General features: G+C 43.2%; 1 protein-coding gene across 1 annotated transcript; it reads right to left on the bottom strand.

Moving 5' to 3' along the window:
- Positions 1–13,120: 13,120 nt before the first annotated feature.
- On the bottom strand, positions 13,121–14,051 carry LOC120928466 (olfactory receptor 51E1-like). Its single transcript, XM_040339562.1, has one exon. It carries the CDS (start codon positions 13,954–13,956, stop codon positions 13,141–13,143), a length of 816 nt encoding a protein of 271 aa, XP_040195496.1. The 5' UTR covers positions 13,957–14,051; the 3' UTR covers positions 13,121–13,140.
- Between the last annotated feature and the right edge of the window lie 6,148 nt (positions 14,052–20,199).

Here is a 20,199-nt window from a genome sequence, read left to right as displayed (position 1 = left end):
TTTCTTCTCAGGTGATGGCCCCTCCCCTCTATTTAATATATTTCTTTTGTTTTTACTTTTTTTAATCTATATCCACACTACCCCCTGTGTTGGGGTACACTGTGTCTCTCTTTTTATATTATACTTGCTCTTTACCAGGGCACAGTTTCACCACTATGACATCATACGTATTCCTTACAACCTTTAGGATAAGCACTGAGTTACACCCTATAGAAGTAATCAGATACATTTTCTCTTTTACGTATAACTACACACATTGTTTTACTTATTCACAGATGTTTTTGGTGATGTTTATTGCATCACCATTGATTACCAATTTTGGGCTACATTCCCCAGGGAGATCTGTCTCCTGATGGTTTTCCACTAGTATGCCATTGATTATACCACCTCCCGGGACAGACACCCACCAATCAACCTTTAGCGCTCAATACCACATTCCAAACTCATAGTTTATTTGTAAATATGGGTGGATGCCCCCCCCCCTCTTTTTTAGTCAGACCTATTGTAATTCATGTATTTTTTTTTTTAGACACTTATCGTGCATGTGCTCCTGATGGGTGGAAGGAATCCACAAAACTCGTCAAGCTTTTTTTTTTATATTATCTTTATTTATTAAAGACAAGGCAATACATCACAATAAACATTTGCCAAAGGTTTCTGCGTCAAATGTTGCACTAGTCATTTCTTTTTTGTTGTTCCATATAAAATAGAAAAACATAAACGACAAACATACACAGAAGGACATTAAATTCAACTGAAAGCATGGAAGGTACAATAATCAGGTAACGGGTCGGTGGAGAGGTCTCCACCACCCTAACGAGTGAGCCGAGCCCTAACCGCCAGATTGCTAATTGTGAAATGGAACTATCCTCCGAAGAGGAAATCTTGTGCATGTAAAAGCCGGTCGGCTGCCCGGGTAATAAGGAAATTATTGTGTATCGTATAAAGTAAGAGGTGAGCCGGACGGGCATGCCCGAGGGAAGGGGGGCACCTAAATGCCTCCAACTAACCTCCACCCGCCCAGGTCTCCCCAAGTCAAGGCGTCTGCACCATGGTGGCACAAAAATGCCAACCCCCGAAACAGGTCGGGGTGTCTCATGGTGGCAGACTACCAAAACCTGTTAGGCCGGCCGGCTCGTCCATGTCACACCCATCATCTGATAGCTTAACAGGCCAGCCATCCTTAAAGGGGTTGTAAAGGTAAAAAAATATTTCCCTAAATAGATTCACCTTAGAGCAGTCCTCCTTCACTTTCCTCATCCTTCCATTTTGCTTTTAAATGTCCTTATTTCTTCTGATAAATCCTCACGTCCTGTTCTTCTGTCTGTAGCTCCACACAGTAATGCAAGGCTTTCTCCCTGGTGTGGAGTGTCGTGTTCGCCCCCTCCCTTGAGTTGGCCAGAACCAGTTGAAACATAGATCAAAAAAGGTGGTGAAAAGAAAGAAAGAGAGAAAGAAGAAGAGGAACTGGAACATACCTGGAATCTCACGTCCAACTCCGCCTCCGGGCCCCGCCGACACATGCTGAGTGTCTGAAAGGAAAAAAAACATCACGTCCCATCCCCGCTACCTGCTAAATGACATTGTGGTAACCTAGTACGTCTTAGTCTTCTGCTCCCACTTGGGAACCTCAAGGCCGTCCAAACTGGAGGACACGTGGCCTGGGTCTGAGACATATGCAATCCAGGCCGACCAAGCTGCGTCAAGCTTTTTAGATGCTAAAATCATGTGTTTACATTTCAAGATCTTTTTTACAATCATGTTTTACAGTACTGTGCTAAGATAATCATGTTTTTATATACTATTTGAATATGGATCAAAGAGTTTGGTGTGTTACAAGTCAACACTACTAACTACTATGCTATTATGATATGATGTTAATATGTGTACATATATGAACTAATTATTACTTTTCAGTGCCGTTTTATCTGTATTGTGCTGCAAAACTTGCAAAGCTTCTGGTGGAGGATCTTCCAGCTCCTTTCCAGTGTCCCAGGGATTCCTACTGGTCCAGATCCAGCCTTGGTGATCTTACATTTAGGTATTGATAACTTCCCCACCATCTATAGCAATTTCCAACTTTCTGATGCAAAGCTCTGATGCAAAACTCTTTCACTTTCACCCCCTTCCTGCCCAGGCCAATTTTTTCAACTTTTAGCGCTGTTACACTTTGAATGACAATTATGCGGTCATGCTTCACTGTACCCATATGAAATTTGTATATTTTTTTTCACACAAATAGTGCTTTTTTTATGGTATTTAGTCACCACAGTTTTTTTTTTTTTTGCAAAATAAACATAAAAAAAGACCGAAAATTTTGAAAAAAATTGTTTAATATAAAATTTTGTCAACAGGTATTTTTTCTCCTTCACTGATGTGCAGGTGCACATCACTGCAATTTTTGACAGCAAGGCCAGTTTTTGCTTTTATCAAGAATATCTCTATAGGGTTACGGTGTGAAGGCACCACTGACACCCAAAGAAAAATGTTTCCACACCTGTTGCTTCTAACCAAAGTCTGCGAAAGAGACACCAGAATTTATCCAAAAAATCTTTTTCGATTGCACTAAATTGTGGCCTTATCATACAGACCGGCTCCCCAAGCAGTTTTATAAAATATAGAAAGCTTGAATGACATTTTTTTTTTTGGGCTTTATAAATGTAATTAACTTCTTGAGGCCCGCGCTATAGCTGAATGACGGCTACAGTGCGGACCTGAATATCCAACTGGACGTCAATTGACGTCCGCCCCTTTGGGCGTTCCCCGCGCGCGCTCCAGAGCGCGCAGCGGGGAAACTCTGTGTTGGCCGTGTCCCTTGGAAACAGCCAATTACAGATCGCCGCGAACGGCCAATCAGAGTGGCCATTTGCGATGCGATCTGTGCGGCCAATGAGAGATGATCTCATATGTAAACATATGAGATCATCTCTCATTGCCGGCTCACACAGAGACAGCGTCCTGTCTCTGGAGAGGAGACCGATCTGTGTCCCTTGTACATAGGGACACAGATCGGTCACCTCCCCCAGTCACCCCCCTTCACCTACAGTTAGAACACTATGCAGGGAATACATTTAACCCCTTCCTCACCCCCTAGTGTTAACCCCTTCAATGCCAGTCACATATATACAGTAATTAGTGCATATTTATAGCACTGATCGCAGTATAAATGTTAATGGCGCCAAAAATGTGTCAAAAGTGTCCAATGTGTCCGCCATAACGTCGCAGTCCCAATAAAAATCGCAGATCGCTGCCATTTCTAGTGAACAAAAAAAATAATAAAAAATAATAATTCTGTCCCCTATTTTGTAGGCGCTATAACTTTTGCGCTTATTGCGATTTTTTTTTTTTTTTTACCAAAAATATGTAGAAGAACACGTATCGGCCTAAACTGAGTAAAAAAATTTGTTATTTTTTTTAAATTGGCATATTTATTATAGCAACAAGTAAAAAATATTGTATTTTTTTTCAAAATTGACGCACTTTTTTGTTTATAGCGCAAAAAATTAAAACCGCACAGGCGATCAAATACCACCAAAAGAGAGCTCTACTTGTCGGGAAAAAAGGACGTCAATTTTGTTTGGGAGCCACGTCGCACGACCGCGCAATTGTCAGTTAAAGCGACGCAGTGCCGGAAACTGAAATTTCACCTGGGCAGGAGGGGGGTATATGTGCCCAGTAAGCAAGTGGTTAATGCTGCGGCAGGTTCCATACATGTAAAAAAGTAGCCTCTTAAAAAATAAATAGATAATCTATGATGAAATTGGTCGTACCATCATCCAGAAAATTTAGTATAGAGAGATCAAAAGATTGGTCCCCAAATCAAAACTCCGAAAAACAGGGGGGAGGCGGGCAATTGGACTATCACGGTACAGATAAGAAGATAAGAAGATGAAGTAAGGTATAAATACACATATATGGAAAAATAACTAAATTTTATTAATAACAAATCAATAAAAGACAATAACATTCATGCATAGTTAAAAACATTTGGTGGCAGACCAAACAGATCACCAATAGAAGAATCCCCAGGTCACTAAAGCAGGGTCTAGTAGGGGCTTTAGGTAAGCATCTCCCCTTAATATCTATTGGTTTTTGTATTTATGTATGAGACTGTATTTCTGAATTTTCATTGTATAGTTCTCTGAATAAATTGTTAATCGTTTGCAGACATTCTCCTCATGAATCGGTTTACACCGCAAAACTAGTAGAAATGCCCTTCGCGACCCATGTCCCATTGGGATTTTTCCCCCACCTGGTGATTCTTCTATTGGTGATCTGTTTGGTCTTCCACCAAATGTTTTTAACTATGCATGAATGTTATTGTCTTTTATTGATTTTTTATTAATAAAATTGAGTTATTTTTCTATATATGTGTATTTATGCCTTACTTCATCTTCTTATCTGTACCGTGATAGTCCAATTGCCCGCCTCCCCGCTGTTTTTCTGAGTTTTGATTTGGGGACCAATCTTCCGATCTCTCTATGCTAGGTTCTATACATGGTACAGATGTGCCCCTTTACAGGCAGACTGATTTTTATGGTTTCACTTTAAGCATCAGTAAATCACTGCTCATATGACAAAAATATCACTGATGAATCTACGCCAAATAAAAACCATGCTTAGGCTCTCCTGTAGTTCCTCATATAAAAAAATATATTGTTCCCACCCCCCTAGGTAGAGGTTGGAATACGATGGGGCACAATCTGTCCCCATCGCAACCCCCTGCACCTGTAGGTAATGGGAGCGATTAAACAAAACAATGTTGTTGGTCAGAATGAAGTGTAACAATCCCAGAAGTAAGGCATTGTAATTGGCAGTGCCGCTGCCTGTTTCCACAATAAAGCCCTCTACAACCTGAGGTTCATGCTGAATTTGGCATTCTGGTTCCATGCTCTATGAGAGTTTCCTGATGTGTTAATTTTTTGTATTGAGATGTTATATAACATACATCAATTTTGTATGTCTCTAATATATTGTTTTCAATTCATAGTGACCATAAATGCAGTACTTATCTCCTGAGGAAGCCACTGTATGGCGAAACATGTACAGTAGAGCAAGAAAATACTGCTGTTCATCTACAATATGGTTACTGTATGATGGTACCCTCATGTTTTTATGTATAAATAAATTTGATATTTTGATATATCGGTTTGTTCCCAATCTCTTTTTGGCACCCTAAAAATCCCACCATTCTCTTCCTATCTATGCTATTTAAAAGATAGCAACTAATTCATGTTGGTTTCATGTAAATTTCAAATGTAAACCAGAGTATTCAAAAAAGGAACCTTACTGCTTCTGTTATGTATATTGAAGTTGCATATTGAATTGGATCTTCTGGCAGTTTCCATTAACTTTGTCATTGAAAAGATGTAAGGTACGAACATTGCCTAGCCAGATGCCGAAGACATTGTTGAGCCACCATATGGTGCAATACAGTTGAAATGTGTCATCTTCAAAGATTTACTTTATGCCTAAATGCCCTGACAAAACGGTAACAATTTACTGGTATCTTTCAGATATGATCTCATACACTGGACTAGAGGGGCCAGAATTGTATCCATCAATTGAGAACTAGGTACAAAAATCAAATTCCTCCCTAAGACATTAGGTCGTCCTGGAGAGCAATCTTGTCCTTCGGAATTTTAACTAAAATGTACATACCAGTTATCCTTGGATGTTCTGGTGCCAGAAATTCACTTAGGTCACGTATTGTATTACCTAGAGATATTTGTGTGGAGAATTGTCAGGTCTGGAGCTCAATATTGCTTCTCCATTCTAGGGTCCTTAGGTGGTTTATTCTCCTCCCATGGCACAGCCTAAGCTGGGGAAGAAATGGCAGACTCAGCCCCATGTAGAGGCAGACATTGAGGTACAGAACAAATTGGCATAGAAAATCACAGGCAAACCCTCCTCCCAGGCACCCCAAACCCCTTCTCTCACTGCTCATGTTAAGACTCTAAACTAGGCTGTACCTCAACCTTAACAGTGGCATCATCAGCAAGTTTCAGGCCCTGTTTACTAGTAACAACATTGCACCCCATTCCCACATTCTGACCTTCCTCATTAGACCGTTCTCTAGGTGGACTGCCCAGTCCAGAAATTGCTACATGACACATTTGTGAATGAATGAATGAATGAAAAACTTGTAAAGCGCTACAAATGCGAACTGAATCGCCTCAAGGTGCTTGGTATCCATTTCCTTCTAATTTGGCCTTCGGAATAGGTGGGTCTTAAGTTTTTTTCTGAAGGCCTGGTGATTCACTTCTGTTCGGATATTGGTTGGTAATGCGTTCCACATTCAGGGTCCTTGGACTGCAAATCTTCGTTCTCCTTTGGTCTTGTAACGGGCCTTGGGGATTTGAAGTAGATTTTGGTTAGTTGATCGGAGAACGCGATTGGGGTTGTGGTATTTTATCTTCTCACATAAATATTGGGGAGCTATTCCTTGTACACATTTGTGCGTCAGGCAGAGGGCCTTTAATGCGATCCGGTCCTTCATGGGCAGCCAGTGAAGGGACCTGAGGGAGGGAGTGATTGATTCCCAGGGTTTTTTTCCTGTTACAAGTCGTGCCGCTGTTTTCTGGATGACTTGTAGACGAGCAACCTGGTATTTTAGGAGACCAAGGTAAAGGGCGTTTGCATAGTCGAGCCTGGAGTTGATTATTGTTGTGGCAGCAGGAGTGGCCATAACACTTGGGCAAAGATCATCCATGGAGCACTCAAATATCCCTTTTATCAAAAGGCCTTGCCAGGTTGCTCGCCAATGCTGCTTACCGCGATGGCCAGTTATAGGTAGGGGCAGTGTGTAACGACTCAAGGATTTCAATGCACTTCTCTATGTTATGTGAGAATTCAGTATGGACCCCAGGCATCACTCCAATCAGAGAACAGGAGTTTGGGGGTTCTCTACATCATCTCTTTTCTCTCACATAAAGGAATGTGTTGAGCTACTAGGGGTGGACGTATTACAACATGCATCCAACCACTAGCCTAGAAAGATTACGATGAACATGAAGATTCCAATGCACTTCTATATGCAAGTGATTATCAGTACTGGACCCCAGGCATCACTCCAATCAGAGAACAGGAGTTTGGGGGTTCTCTACATCATATCACTTAAACATAAGGAAATGCATTAGGCCACTAAGGGAGAAGGTATGAAATACCTCAAGCCTTAGCATAGAAAAGATAGAGCGAACATGTTCAGTAACTTAGGGTATGGGCCCTTAATCAAATAACAACTTATGTCAAGCACGTAATAATTAGGGATTGTGATAACAACTAATAGTTGCATAAGAGAGGCATATATAGCTCGGGTAATTTGAGAGTGTATGTTTCTGTAAGATGTTCCACAGCAACAGCCAGTAACGCAACAGTCAGTCCCAAGCAGTATGTTAGTATCTTAATAAGCCAGAGGCACTAAAGATGGAACAATTGATACTTTTTCGTTTTGCAGGTCTTTCAGTTAACAGCAAAGGATTCCGTAGTGTAGGGTGTCAGCAGGGAAGATCTCTCAGGGAGTCCCCAGCAATGGCAGTCTGGATATTTGTGAGGGTAGTAGTTAGATGTCCATGAAGATGCAGCCATGCTTAATGTCTAGTGTGGGAGCGATGGTACCAGGGTTGTAGCGTGGCCGATACGGCTGACAATAATAGAATGGCGTGTGTAATACACGCCGTTCTGTTTATAGTTGTGAGGCATGTGTGCCGAATGCAGTGTTGATTGCATTCGGCACTTCTGCATTCCAAGCTTGAACGCATGCGGCGCCGGGCGATAACGTCATTGCACGGCCACCGTATGCATTCCAGCGTGGAACGCAATACGGCAACAGCGCCGTTTACACAGTGGCACTTTTTTTGTATCACTGTATATTGGTCAGGCAACACACTGACACCTTTGTAGCCATTGAGCTATATGCTGGGTGTTCAGTGTGATCCTGCACCTTTAAGCAGGGTTGGGCGCCCCTTCAGTCCATCTGCCCTCCACCTATCCATCCGAATGCATCTACTTCCACTGTGGAGTCACTTATAAGTTACTGATAAGTACTACAGATATCAGGGTGCCTTGGCGAGGCTCTGTAGCTTACGCATGCATTTGCAAATGTGTGCAGACTAAACCCTTGCTTTTAACGCATACTGTTAGGTTGATTTGGTTGTCTGTGGACTAGTCGTTAAGTAAGCATGTTTTTTTCCGTTAATTTATCCTTGGCCCTGTTTATATCCTAAGTTCCCCTCCAATGCTACTTACCGTGGTTGCCAGGTATAGGTGGGGGAAGTGGCGCTTTTTTTGTGGAAACAAGGAAGCATGGATGTAACGGTATTGCCCGTGGGACCCAGAGGCTCTTGAAGGATGTGGGGTACTCCTGTGTCAGCTTCACCAATGACTCTTGTGTCTAGGGTCATCCTATGTCCACTAGGGGCATAGGATGACTGAGAACTGATATCATAGATTACATGAGATGGGACATTAATGATAATTCATGTATTGCAGGATATCTTGAAATATTACAAGTTGTTCATTCTGAACACAACAGGTCAATAGAGTGTCTCCTTCAATGTGGAACATAGACTGTTGAGATGTTAATCACCTCCAGCTACCTGGCTGTAGTGATGAAAGCTTGCTGTGATTGCATTCTATTGTCTATTGTGTTAATTAAGCCTGGCTCCTAAGATATTTCATGGTGCTATGCTAACTAACCCTGTATTGTGTGAAAGTTCTATTGATGCTAATATGTGTTGTGAGTTAACACACTCTAAAGGTCAGACGTCTGACTTAGGTTCACTAAAGGAATGTGTATTGTGTAGCAGGTGAGAATAGCTTATCGTGGAGTCAGAAAGTCTGTCTAAGATGTGGATTGAGAGGGACTCGTTAATACCCATTGTGTGATGTTGTAGGTGGAGTGTGTCATTGTCCCTTTGATTACTGCAGCATGCTTTCTAACTGTATATAAGAAACCTAAGTTTACCATTAAGGAGTCATTCTGTTTGGAACCAGAGAACAGAGCTGTGTCTCGTTATTCTGGGGGGAAATCCAATGGGTCCTGTCTGCTGGATTGTGGAGTGTCGGAAGCTGTCTTGGGTTGGTGGAATGGAAAATTGTAACAGCGTTAAACTCCTGACCGTTACAATGGCTTTTGGGATATGTTGAATATCTGTGTTCCCCTCCCTTTCGCTAGCAAAACAGCTATGTGTGATGCATTTAGCTCACGTAGAGACTTGAGTGGTTCCTCTCCTTACAAACTTTTGAAAGGGGTTAAATTCATGCCCAAATTCTTCCCACTGAATCCAGTAACTCTTCAAATAGTGGCCAAAGTGAGAAACACTTCTGCCTCACCCATACATTTAAAGTGACAGTCTACAAAGCAAGACATCATTTAAAAAACATGCAATTGCAATGGAAAACACCCTTTGAGACTCCACATTGGGCCTCAAATATAGGGCTGGTTTGAGGATTTTCAGCAACTACAATTAAATTGGTAATCTTTAGCTGGTCAACAGCTACATTGCTAATGTCCTAGCCAACTTACTTGGCAATAAGGCCCCAGGCACATTCATCTCAGTGAGTGATTCTTGTCTCATGTTTGAAGGAATATGGGTGTCAGTCACTTTAGTGTTAAACTTGAATACGTTTATTACCAGGACAGCTGATAGAAATCATGGGGCCCCGTACAGCTTACTTGACAGGGCCCCCTTCAGCTCCACCCCTGGTCCCTCCTTTAGCCCCACCCCTGGCTCCACCCCTGGCCACTCCCCAGACCCCACTTTGAAACTGTCTCTGCAGCACATTGCGGCATTGTCGACATGGGAGGCACTGTCTCTGCAGGCAGCACATGCGTTATGGGCCATAATGCATGTGCTACCTGCAGACAGTGGCACCCATGCCGCCAATGCCATATTGTGCTGCAAACAGTGCCACCCATGCCGTAATGTGCTGCAGACAGTGCCACCCATGACGCTAATGCAATAATGCATGTGCTGCCTGCCGACAGTGCCACCCATGCTGCCAATGCCATATTGTGCTGCAGACAGTGCCACCCATGCCACCAATGGCATTGGCGGCATGGGTGGGACTGTGTCTGCAGGCAGCACATGCGTTATGCCATTAGCCTCATGGGTGGCACTGTCTGCAGCACATTACGGCACTGTCGGCATGGGTGGCACTGTCTCTGCAGGCAGCACATGCGTTATGGGCCATAATGCATGTGCTACCTGCAGACAGTGGCACCCATGCCGCCAATGCCATATTGTGCTGCAAACAGTGCCACCTATGCCGTAATGTGCTGCAGACAGTGGCACCCATGACGCTAATGCCATAATGCATGTGCTGCCTGCCGACAGTGCCACCCATGCTGCCAATGCAATTTTGTACTGCAGACAGTGCCACCCATGCCACCAATGGCATTGGCGGCATGGGTGGCACTGTGTCTGCAGGCAGCACATGCGTTATGCCATTAGCGTCATGGGTGGCACTGTCTGCAGCACATTACGGCATTGGCAGCATGGGTGGCACTGTCTGCAGGCAGCACATGTGTTATGGCCTATAACGCATGTGTTACCTGCAGACAGCATGTATAGATGCTGCTGCAGTAGTAGTAGATTTTGAATCCCCCCCCCCAAGCAAGCACACACCTTTTAGCCGGGCCCCAGGAGTCACTTCCTCCTGATCCTGCTGCTGCTGCCTGGACTGGAGTGCGAGTGTCCACAAACTATTTGATTCAGATGCCAGCTGCTTTTTCTTCTCCTGCTGGCACCACCGCTCGCCTCACTACTTCTTCTCTCAGATCGAGTGAGGAACAGAGCAGAGGGGGAGGAATCTCTCTGTGGCGCCAGGGAAGATACTATAGAGGACGCCTGGCCGGGACTTGAACTATCGTAATTAAAAAACTTAAAAAGTAGGATGGATTGGGGTGGTGATGTTTGGTCATGGTGGCTGGAGGAATTTTATTTATTTTTTTACATTAATTCGTTCTCTGTTAAGGTTGCCTGGGCCCCTGTCGGTCGGGCCTGGTACAACAGGGTCAGCGGCCCTGTTTATTACACTAGAGCAATGATTCCCAACCTCAGTTCCCAAATAGCCCCGAACAGGTCATGTTTTCAGGATTTCCTATGCTAATGCTAGCAAGATAGCATTAAAGGGTTTTCAGTGTTTACCTTCTACCCATCCAGTCACACACCACCTACCTCTCTTGTAGAGGACAGCTGCAGTTTTCTTCCTTTAGACCCAAAATAGAACATCCCCTGCTGCCAGCATCCTTAAGGCTTCCTGCTAGGGGGAGAGATCCTTGTAGAATTTGGATCCCTAGGCCCAAAGGCCTAGAAGAAAGATAGTTTTCATTGTAGCATCCTCTCCAGCAGAAGTCCAGAAGAGAAGGCCATGTGCCAGGAAGTACTTTAATTAATATCTTCCAGGACACCACAAACTCCTAGATCCACTACAATCGGGTTTTCGCCCAGGCCACGGGACAGAAATCGCTCTTCTCAAGATATGGGATGATGCCCTCCAAGTAGCAGATGACGGAGAATCCTGTCTCCTAGTGCTGCTGGACCTCAGTGCAGCCTTCGACACGGTAGACCACAACACATTGCTCATGCGACTCAAAGAAGTAGCCGGAGTCTCAGACTCGGCCCTACCGTGGTTTGCATCTTTCCTAGAAAATCGCACTCAGACCGTGAAACTTGGAGGCTTCACGTCAGAAACACGGACCATTACATGCGGAGTCCCTCAAGGATCACCCCTTTCACCTGCACTCTTCAACATCTACATCCGCCCGCTCCTCAAAATCATCAGCAAACAGGACCTGTGCTACCACTCCTATGCTGACGACACGCAGCTTTACTTTCGAATCACCAACAAAAAAGACCAATATCAGGAACTAGGAAAATGCCTCACTCTGATCGATAATTGGATAACTGAAAGCTCCCTCAAACTCAACGGATCCAAAACAGAACTCCTCATCCTTCACGCAAATCGGAAATCTAATTCTAGGACCACTTGGACACCACCCACCATCCTCGGACAAACCATTGCACCAAGCAACAAAGTCAAAAGTCTCTGAGTCATCTTTGACTCAGACATGACTTTGAATGCACAAATAGGGTCAGTAGTCAGCAGATCTCATCATCTTCTCTGCATGCTATGTAGACTCATCCCCTTCATCCCAGAAGAGGACACAGCAGTAGTGGTTTGAACAATCATCAACTCACGACTCGACTACGCAAACTCCATCTACTTAGGACTACCGAAATACCAGATTTCACGTCTACAAGTCGTCCAGAACACGGCAGCCAGACTGGTAACAGGTAAAAAACCGTGGGAACCAATCTCTCCGGTCTTGAGGTCCCACCACTGGCTGCCCATACAGGACCGGGTGACTTTCAAGACGCTCTGCCTCACCCACAAATGTACACAGGGTAGCTCTCCTCAATACTTAAGCGAGAAAATAAAACCCTACGTCACCAAGCGCGTGCTCCGGTCAACTAACCAAAACCTTCTCCAAATCCCTAAATCCCGCTACAAATCTAAGGGAGAACGTAGATTTGCAGTCCAAGGACCCCGGTTTTTGGAATGCTCTACCCACGACCATCCGCTTGGAAGAAAACCATCAGGCTTTTAGGAAAAAACTAAAGACCCACCTCTTCTAAAGGATAAGGACAACGCTGGATGCAAGCGCCTTGAGGCGATTAAGTTTGCATTTGTTGCGCTATACAAGTTACTCATTCACTTACTCAGGTCACTAAGACCTCCAAGTCTGCTGATTGGCTAGGTCACTAAACACCCATGACACCGAATGGCACTTCTGTAGAACATGTTGCTGGAACAAGCTCAAACAGCAAGTTACTGAGTAGTACAGTCCATGCTTAGAGAACACTGTTTTTTTTGCCTTCCTCTGGATCAACTGTGGGTATGGAGTTGGGTGTATGGGATTGTATTGTGTTTTTTATTTTGTTTGGTTTTTTTTTGTGGTTGAACTAGATGGACTTGTGTCTTTTTTCAACCTGACTAACTATGTAACACAAATAGGCATGTTCCACCAGGCTGGATTACAGCCTCTCTTTCCTACATTATCACAGAGAAGCAATTTAGAAATATAACACATCTGTACAATGGTAGAACTGAAAAAAAATATATAAATAGATTTTATTATTTTGGTTTTCCAACAATTTTCTGCAAGTTGCATAATATTTTTTCTCTGAGAGCTTTGGTCCTTATCCCGTAGATCAGAGGATTTACAGTAGTAGCTATGCTGGTACCAATCAAAGGTATGATAACGTCAACTTGCTTTGATACAGAACCCCAGTTTAGCCTGTACCTCAAATTAACAAACAAGAAGGTGACAACATAAATGGAGAAGGCCAAAACATGAGTCATCAATGTATGCAGAGCTTTCTGAGAGGATTCTGCAGAAAGTTTCAGACAGATGACAACTGTTCTTATATAACAGTACAATATTACAAGCAAGCAGGCAATCACCACTGACAAGGTTGAAGTTGTTCCGTAGATGACATTAATTGTTATATCGTTACAAGCAAGCGATTGTAGAGACATGATCTCACAGAAGACGTTGTTGATATTTACCCCACAAAAAGTTAGCCTTAATGTCAACAGCACACTCACAATGACTCTCATCACATTAAAAACATACATGGCAAGTGATATTTTTTGGATTGTAATGTTGGTCATCAGACTGTTGTATCTCAGAGGGTGTCCTACAGCCAGATATCGATCATATGCCATTACCGTAAATGTAAACATTTCAACCCATGCATAAAGCTGGATACAGAAAGATTGGCAGAGACATCCTGTGAGTGAGATGGTGGAGCTTCCAGTCAACAAGTCAATGGCGAGCTTGGGAAAAAATGATGAGTTACCAAATATCACATTCACAACCAAGATGCATATATAGATGTACATAGGCTCATGCAAGTTTTTCTCTGTCCAGGTTACATAGACGATCATGGAACCAACAAACAATGTGACAAAAAATAATGCAAGAGCCAAAACAGCACATACATATCGAAATGATTCAATCTCAATAAGCCCCACCAGAACAAAGTTGGTAATCATTACTGAGACATTATTGGGAGATGAGCTCATGGCTTGGATTTATGTCACCCAACATCAATGATTCCTAAAATGTTTTATTCAATCTGAATAATGCAAATTGAAAAATGGAATTCACAGAGGCCCTGTGGATATTAATGTGGCTCTTGTCGCATTGCCATTCTCTTGAACGCAGTTGGGCTTTTATAGATTTCATAAAGCTGCCTCCCCACACACAGTTTAGATTTGGAAACTATCACAGTCACTGAATCCAAGTCTTCCCAGTGGACCATAGCTGCTACAGCTGCTGCCGATGGACTAATTAGTGTCAGAAATCTAACGATGTAATGCACATTAATTTAACAAGATTTCCTAATGAGAAAACAAGTATGAAATGTGAAATATTAACAAAAGCAAAGAGAACATTTGTATTAAAATTTAACCTGATCTTATTTTTGCATAGTAATGGTGTAAAACGCATCTCTTTTGTTGGTTTGATAGTACTGATGACTCAACCACACACAATCATATAGTAAACCCAGGACAAGGTGAAAGGTTTACATCCAGCACTTCATTTTAGAACTCACAATGTCATTTAAAATCTAAGAAGTTGCTTGGGAAGAGAAAAGCTGGAGGAAGCTGGACTGCTATGCACCTCCTGTGACTCCCCCTAGAACCAAAAGAATGTTCATGATGATCACTCTGATTATTAAAGTGCTTATAAAGGCTCATGTTTTTTTACCTGCATTCTCTATATGAAGGTAAAAAAACTTCTATGTGCTGCTCCCCCCAATACTAACCTTACTGTCAGGTCACCTGTGGCCAGATGATAGATGCACCCCTTTGGAGTCAGGAGTGCACCACAAGGTAGTGAACCCTATGGTAGACTTCTGCAGATGGACCACAGAGTGGATATGGAGGACAGGTCCACTGGAGCACAAACAGGGATACCACAGGAAGCTTGAGCCCAAGATTCCACAGGGTGCAGAGTCTAAGATCAAGCTGGTATTCACCAGATCCTCTAGTGGTGAGGATGGCCTTAGCTGCAACTGAATCCAGGTCGCGGCCCCCAGAGTCCCCTAGGTCACGCTTCGTAGGGAGAGAGGGGATTAAGCTACTCAGGACACAAGAGATAGTGAAGGGTTAAGCTAAGATCAGGGCGACAAGCAGACAAGGATAAACAAGGGACAGGCCAAGGGTCAGGGTCACAGGCAAACAGGAGTAGTCGTGGACAAGCCAAGATCGGTACACAGAGATAAACGTAGCACACGGCAAGCAGGAACCCAAACACACAATGCTTAACAAACAACGTTGATCAGCAAGGCACACCTGCAGTGCACTGGTTAATATAGACTTCCTGATATGGCCTGGGGTGGAGCCATACAGGGGGGGGAGATGATAAAAGCAGCCAGGTGAGAGAGTCTGGCCTCTAAGGTGAACACATGGAGAGAAAGGTAAGCTGCCAGACATTACTGCATATCCATGAAACTTACATCTAGATCTGGCGCTGTGCATGAGAGCCTCCACCCTCCTGAGACTCCCTCTCCTCATTGGCTGAGACTGCAGCGAGAGCCATTGGATACAGCGCTAGCTTCCCAATCCGATTCATTAACCACTTCCCTACCGCCTCATTGTGAAATGACGGCGGCAGGGACCCCTTCTCGATCCGGGTGGACGTCATATGACGTCCTGCGTTCCCGGCGATCTAGGGCACTTGCCCCCTAGTGGTTAACACCTTCCCTGCCAGTCACATTTACACAGTAATCAATGCATATTTATAGCATTAAGTGCTGTATAAATGTGAATGGTCCCAAAAACGTGTCAAAAGTGTCCGATGTGTTCGCCGCAATGTCACGGTGACAGTAAAATAATCGCAAATCGCCGCCAATACTATTAAAAAAATTAATAAAATATAAATGTCATAAATCTATCACCTATTTTGTAGACGCTATAACTTTTGCGCAAACCAATCAATATATGATTATTGCGATTTTTTTTACCAAAAATATGTAGAAGAATACGTATCGGCCTAAACTGAGGAAAAAAAATGTTTTTTTAAAAAAAATTGTGATATTTATTAAATAAAAAAGTAAAAAATATTGTGACTTTTTTTAAATTGTCACTCTTCTTTTGTTTATAGCCCAAATAATAAAAACCGCAGAGATGATCAAATACCACCAAAAGAAAGCTTTATTTGTGGGGACAAAATGATAAAAAAAATTGTTTGGGTACAGTGTACCACGACCGCGCAATTGTCATTCAAAGTGCGACAGTGCTGAAAGCTGAAAATTAGCTTGGGCAGGAAGGTGCGTAAGTGCCCGGTATGGAAGCGGTTAAAACTTAAAAAGGACTTTTTTTTAAGAAAATAGTTTCGGCTGTGACATCTGATTTATTTTATCTATCGTTAATAGGTCTGAATTGACATATGAAAGTAGCAACCCCAAACAATCTAAAAGTTAAAAGAAAGTTGACTTTAAAGAAATAAAGCTAAAGCCCTCAACTATCACATTTTCTTTTATCTTGCAATACAAATTGTATTATCTGACAGACAATAGCCACACCAATTGTCCAGTGTCTGGACAGTATGTAAGTAGCCTGGTTTGGTCACAATATAAGAAAGAGAGTCATGGCAGGGTTTATCTTGAAATAAAAATGTGTGTATTATATGAGAGACAATAATCACAAATATTTTACAGTGGCTGGAAAGTACAACATAAAATATCTACACAATAACGATACCCAAGATGCAAGTGAACAATAAACCAAGTGACAAAATACCTAACAATTTAGCCATAATACAATATATACAAAATGAGGAACACAGATAACATGAAAATGACAATGGTCCCAAAAATGTGTCAAAAGTGTCCGATATGTCTGCCATAATGTCGCAGTCACGAAAAAAATCGATGATGGCCGCCATTACTAGTAAAAAAAAAATTATTAATAAAAATGCCATAAAACTATCCCCTATTTTGTAAACGCTATAACTTTTGCGTAAACCAATCAATAAACGATTATTGCAATTTTGTTTACCAAAAATAGGTAGAAGAATACGTATCTGCCTAAACTAAGGAAAAAAAAATGTTGTTTTATATATTTTTTTGGAGGATATCTATTATAGCAAAAAGTAAAAAAAAGATTGCATTTTTTTCAAAATTGTCGCTCTATTTTTGTTTATAGCGCAAAAAATAAAAACCGCAGAGGTGATTAAATACCACCAAAAGAAAGCTCTATTTGTGGGAAAAAAAGGACGCACGACCGCACGACCGCGTAATTGTCAGTTAAAGTGACACAGTGCGGAATTGCAAAAAGGGGCAAGGTCCTTAACCAGCATAATGGTCCGGGTCTTAAGTGGTTGAAGCGGAGGTTCGGCAAATACTGCATCTGCTGACTTTAAAATAAGGACATTTACGGCTTCACTTCCTGGTTCCCTACTGCATGCAGATAGTGCCGGGATCAATGCCTGGAAGTGGATGCAAACAGCTGTCTTAGACAGGTATCTGCTCCCCCCTGAAAGGTTCCAAATGTGACACCGGAGGGGGGTGGAGGAATCGGGACAGCGGAGGTTCCATTTTTGTGTGGACCTCCGCTTTAACCTTGCACAGTGCCAATGATTTATTTGTGACAACTATGTGATCTAAACAAGCTAGCAATATAACATGGAAGGATTCCTGTGTTTACCTTCCACTCAACCAGTCGCACACCACCTCACTTGTATTATACAGCTGCAGTTTGCTTCCTCCAGACCAGCAGTCTCCAAACTGCGGGTTGGGAGCCAGATGTGGTCCTTTGTTCGCTTTTATCCAGCCCTATTACATCTACTCTCACCATCTATAGAGCACTATTCCTCCCACTGACACCATCAAAAAGACACAGTTCTTTCCACTGAAACCAGTGACGGAGCATAATTCCTTCCATTGACACCAATGATAGGGCTTCATTTATTTTCCCGATACCAACAATGGGCCCCTATTCCTCCCGCTGACACCAACGGTGGGGCAGAATTTCTTCTATTGACACCAACAATGGGACACTATGCCCCTAACTGTCCCCAACAATAGGGCACTAGTCCTCCAACTGACACCAAAGGTAGGGGAGTGCTTTACTTCCAAGGGATGCCAGGACATTTTCTACTCCCACTGGTCACAGTTAAATCACCCCCAAAGTCTGAGGGACAGTAAACTGGCCCTTTGTTTAGAAATTTTGGAGACCCCTGCACTAAACCCAAAATAGAACATCCCCTGCTTCCAGCATTATTAGGGCTTCCTGTCAAAGGCCTGGGAGAAAGGCAGCTGTCACTGTAGCATCATCACCAGGAGAGAAGATCATGTGCTAGGAAATGACCAAAAATAAAAAAATAAGAAAGAAACAGACTGCTGCACACCCTAAAGTGTTAACTACAAACTTTATTGAAGCTATAAGCTATATCAAAAACATATATAGGACATAAAAACTAGTCCCCTCTAAATAGGTGGACCTACCCAGATCATTCCCCATTAAAAGAACCCCAATAACGGCATTTACTGGTAACTAAACAAACTCGATTCCCCCACAGGAGGACCAAGGTATATGAATAGCACACCCACCCTCCACAAAACAGACACACACCCCCCCTAGATGAAGAGCCTAATTGCTAATGTAGCACTCACCCCCGAAGGAGCCGCTGGTTATTGAATGGGATGGCCTGTTACCTCTGTGACTCCGCCATCTAGGGTAGTTGATGAGAGCCGTAGTAATGGAATGTCCACACAGCAGGTGTCTATTCTTGTGCTTTTATTTACCCAACAAGGTAAAACAGTAAAACTTGAGGTAGAGAGTAAAGAGTTATGAGGAGAAGAAACAGCAGATTCAGGCCTAACGATACAGAAACAGTCCTGCTTCCAACAACATTTTGCTTTCGCCGCCACTCCCGCCGGAGTGGGTATAGTGTACCTGGACAGGCCTCTCACACCGACCTGGCAGCCAGAGTATCATTCGGAACCTTGAGGGAATAGATCTCTGCCACAGACCCTCCCTAGAACTTAGATCATGGAGACAATCCTCCTTGGTAGTATTATTGCCTGGATAAACTTCAGATAGTTTTCAATTAGGTTACCGAGTACAGACTGACAGGTGACTAACATCCAACCTCTTAGTGTCCGGTTACCTTGATCCCTGATGCATTGTCGAGGCCCTGTTGGATCGCCAGCCTCTCTTGGCTCTCATCAGGCGGACTCCCCACCGAACAGTCACCTCACTTGGGATCTTCTCACAATTTGGGGACCAAGTCGATCACTGGGGCCCCTGCCACAGCTTTAAATGTTCCGGACCAACATGGTCCTGGAACCAGGAACACCGCGTGGCACGCGCACCCCGGCCTGGTAGGCCATTCCGCCGGGGGCCGTGAGATGTGGACACCCTGAAGGTGGGTGCCACACCGGAAGAAGACCCCGCCTCAATGGCATCTGTTCCAGAAGTACCCTCTCCCAGCATGCCCCGCAAGAGAACCTCTCTCCTCATTGGCTGCTAGCAAACGGCACCCAAGCCTCGATTTCACTGCTGCCCTGGGGTGACATGACACCCCAGCCACAACAGAATGGGCACACAGCACAGCCAAGCCGAAACAGAGACCCTTTTAGAATTACAATTGAGATCAGAGTCAAATTATACTCTGATTATCCCTTAAATTTTGTCAGCACTGGTACTTAGAAGTAACCCGGCGCTACACTAACTAAATGTACCCCTGATGGTTCCCACACAGGACAGTGATTCCCTGTAATAACAGGTGATAAATGTCCACTGTCTATGTGTGGAAACGCAGCACTGAAAAGACACCTGGAAATAAATATACAAACCACGTGAATGTGGTAAAAAGATATGGTACACCACTCCACTCGGATGGATAGCTTATAACAAGCAAGATTATCAATGAAGGTACCAGAGGGACAAGGAACCTGATGGGTAGATTAAAAGTCCTTCCATAGAAATCTCCATGTCAAACAGGTGTAACCTCCATATGGGTCTGATCTCATTGATTCTTAGAATTATTTGGGAGACATAGAGGAGATGGCAAAGCGCTGTAGATGTTCACAATATTGTTCACTAGAAATGTGACTAGTAAAGTCGCAATGATGTGGCCACAGTTAAACGGATTCCCATATCATACGGGTATAGTCC

Source organism: Rana temporaria, chromosome 2 (genome assembly GCF_905171775.1).
Source record: "Rana temporaria chromosome 2, aRanTem1.1, whole genome shotgun sequence".
In the NCBI taxonomy this organism is placed as follows: domain Eukaryota; kingdom Metazoa; phylum Chordata; class Amphibia; order Anura; family Ranidae; genus Rana; species Rana temporaria.
This window is presented reverse-complemented; position numbering and strand designations above follow the sequence as displayed.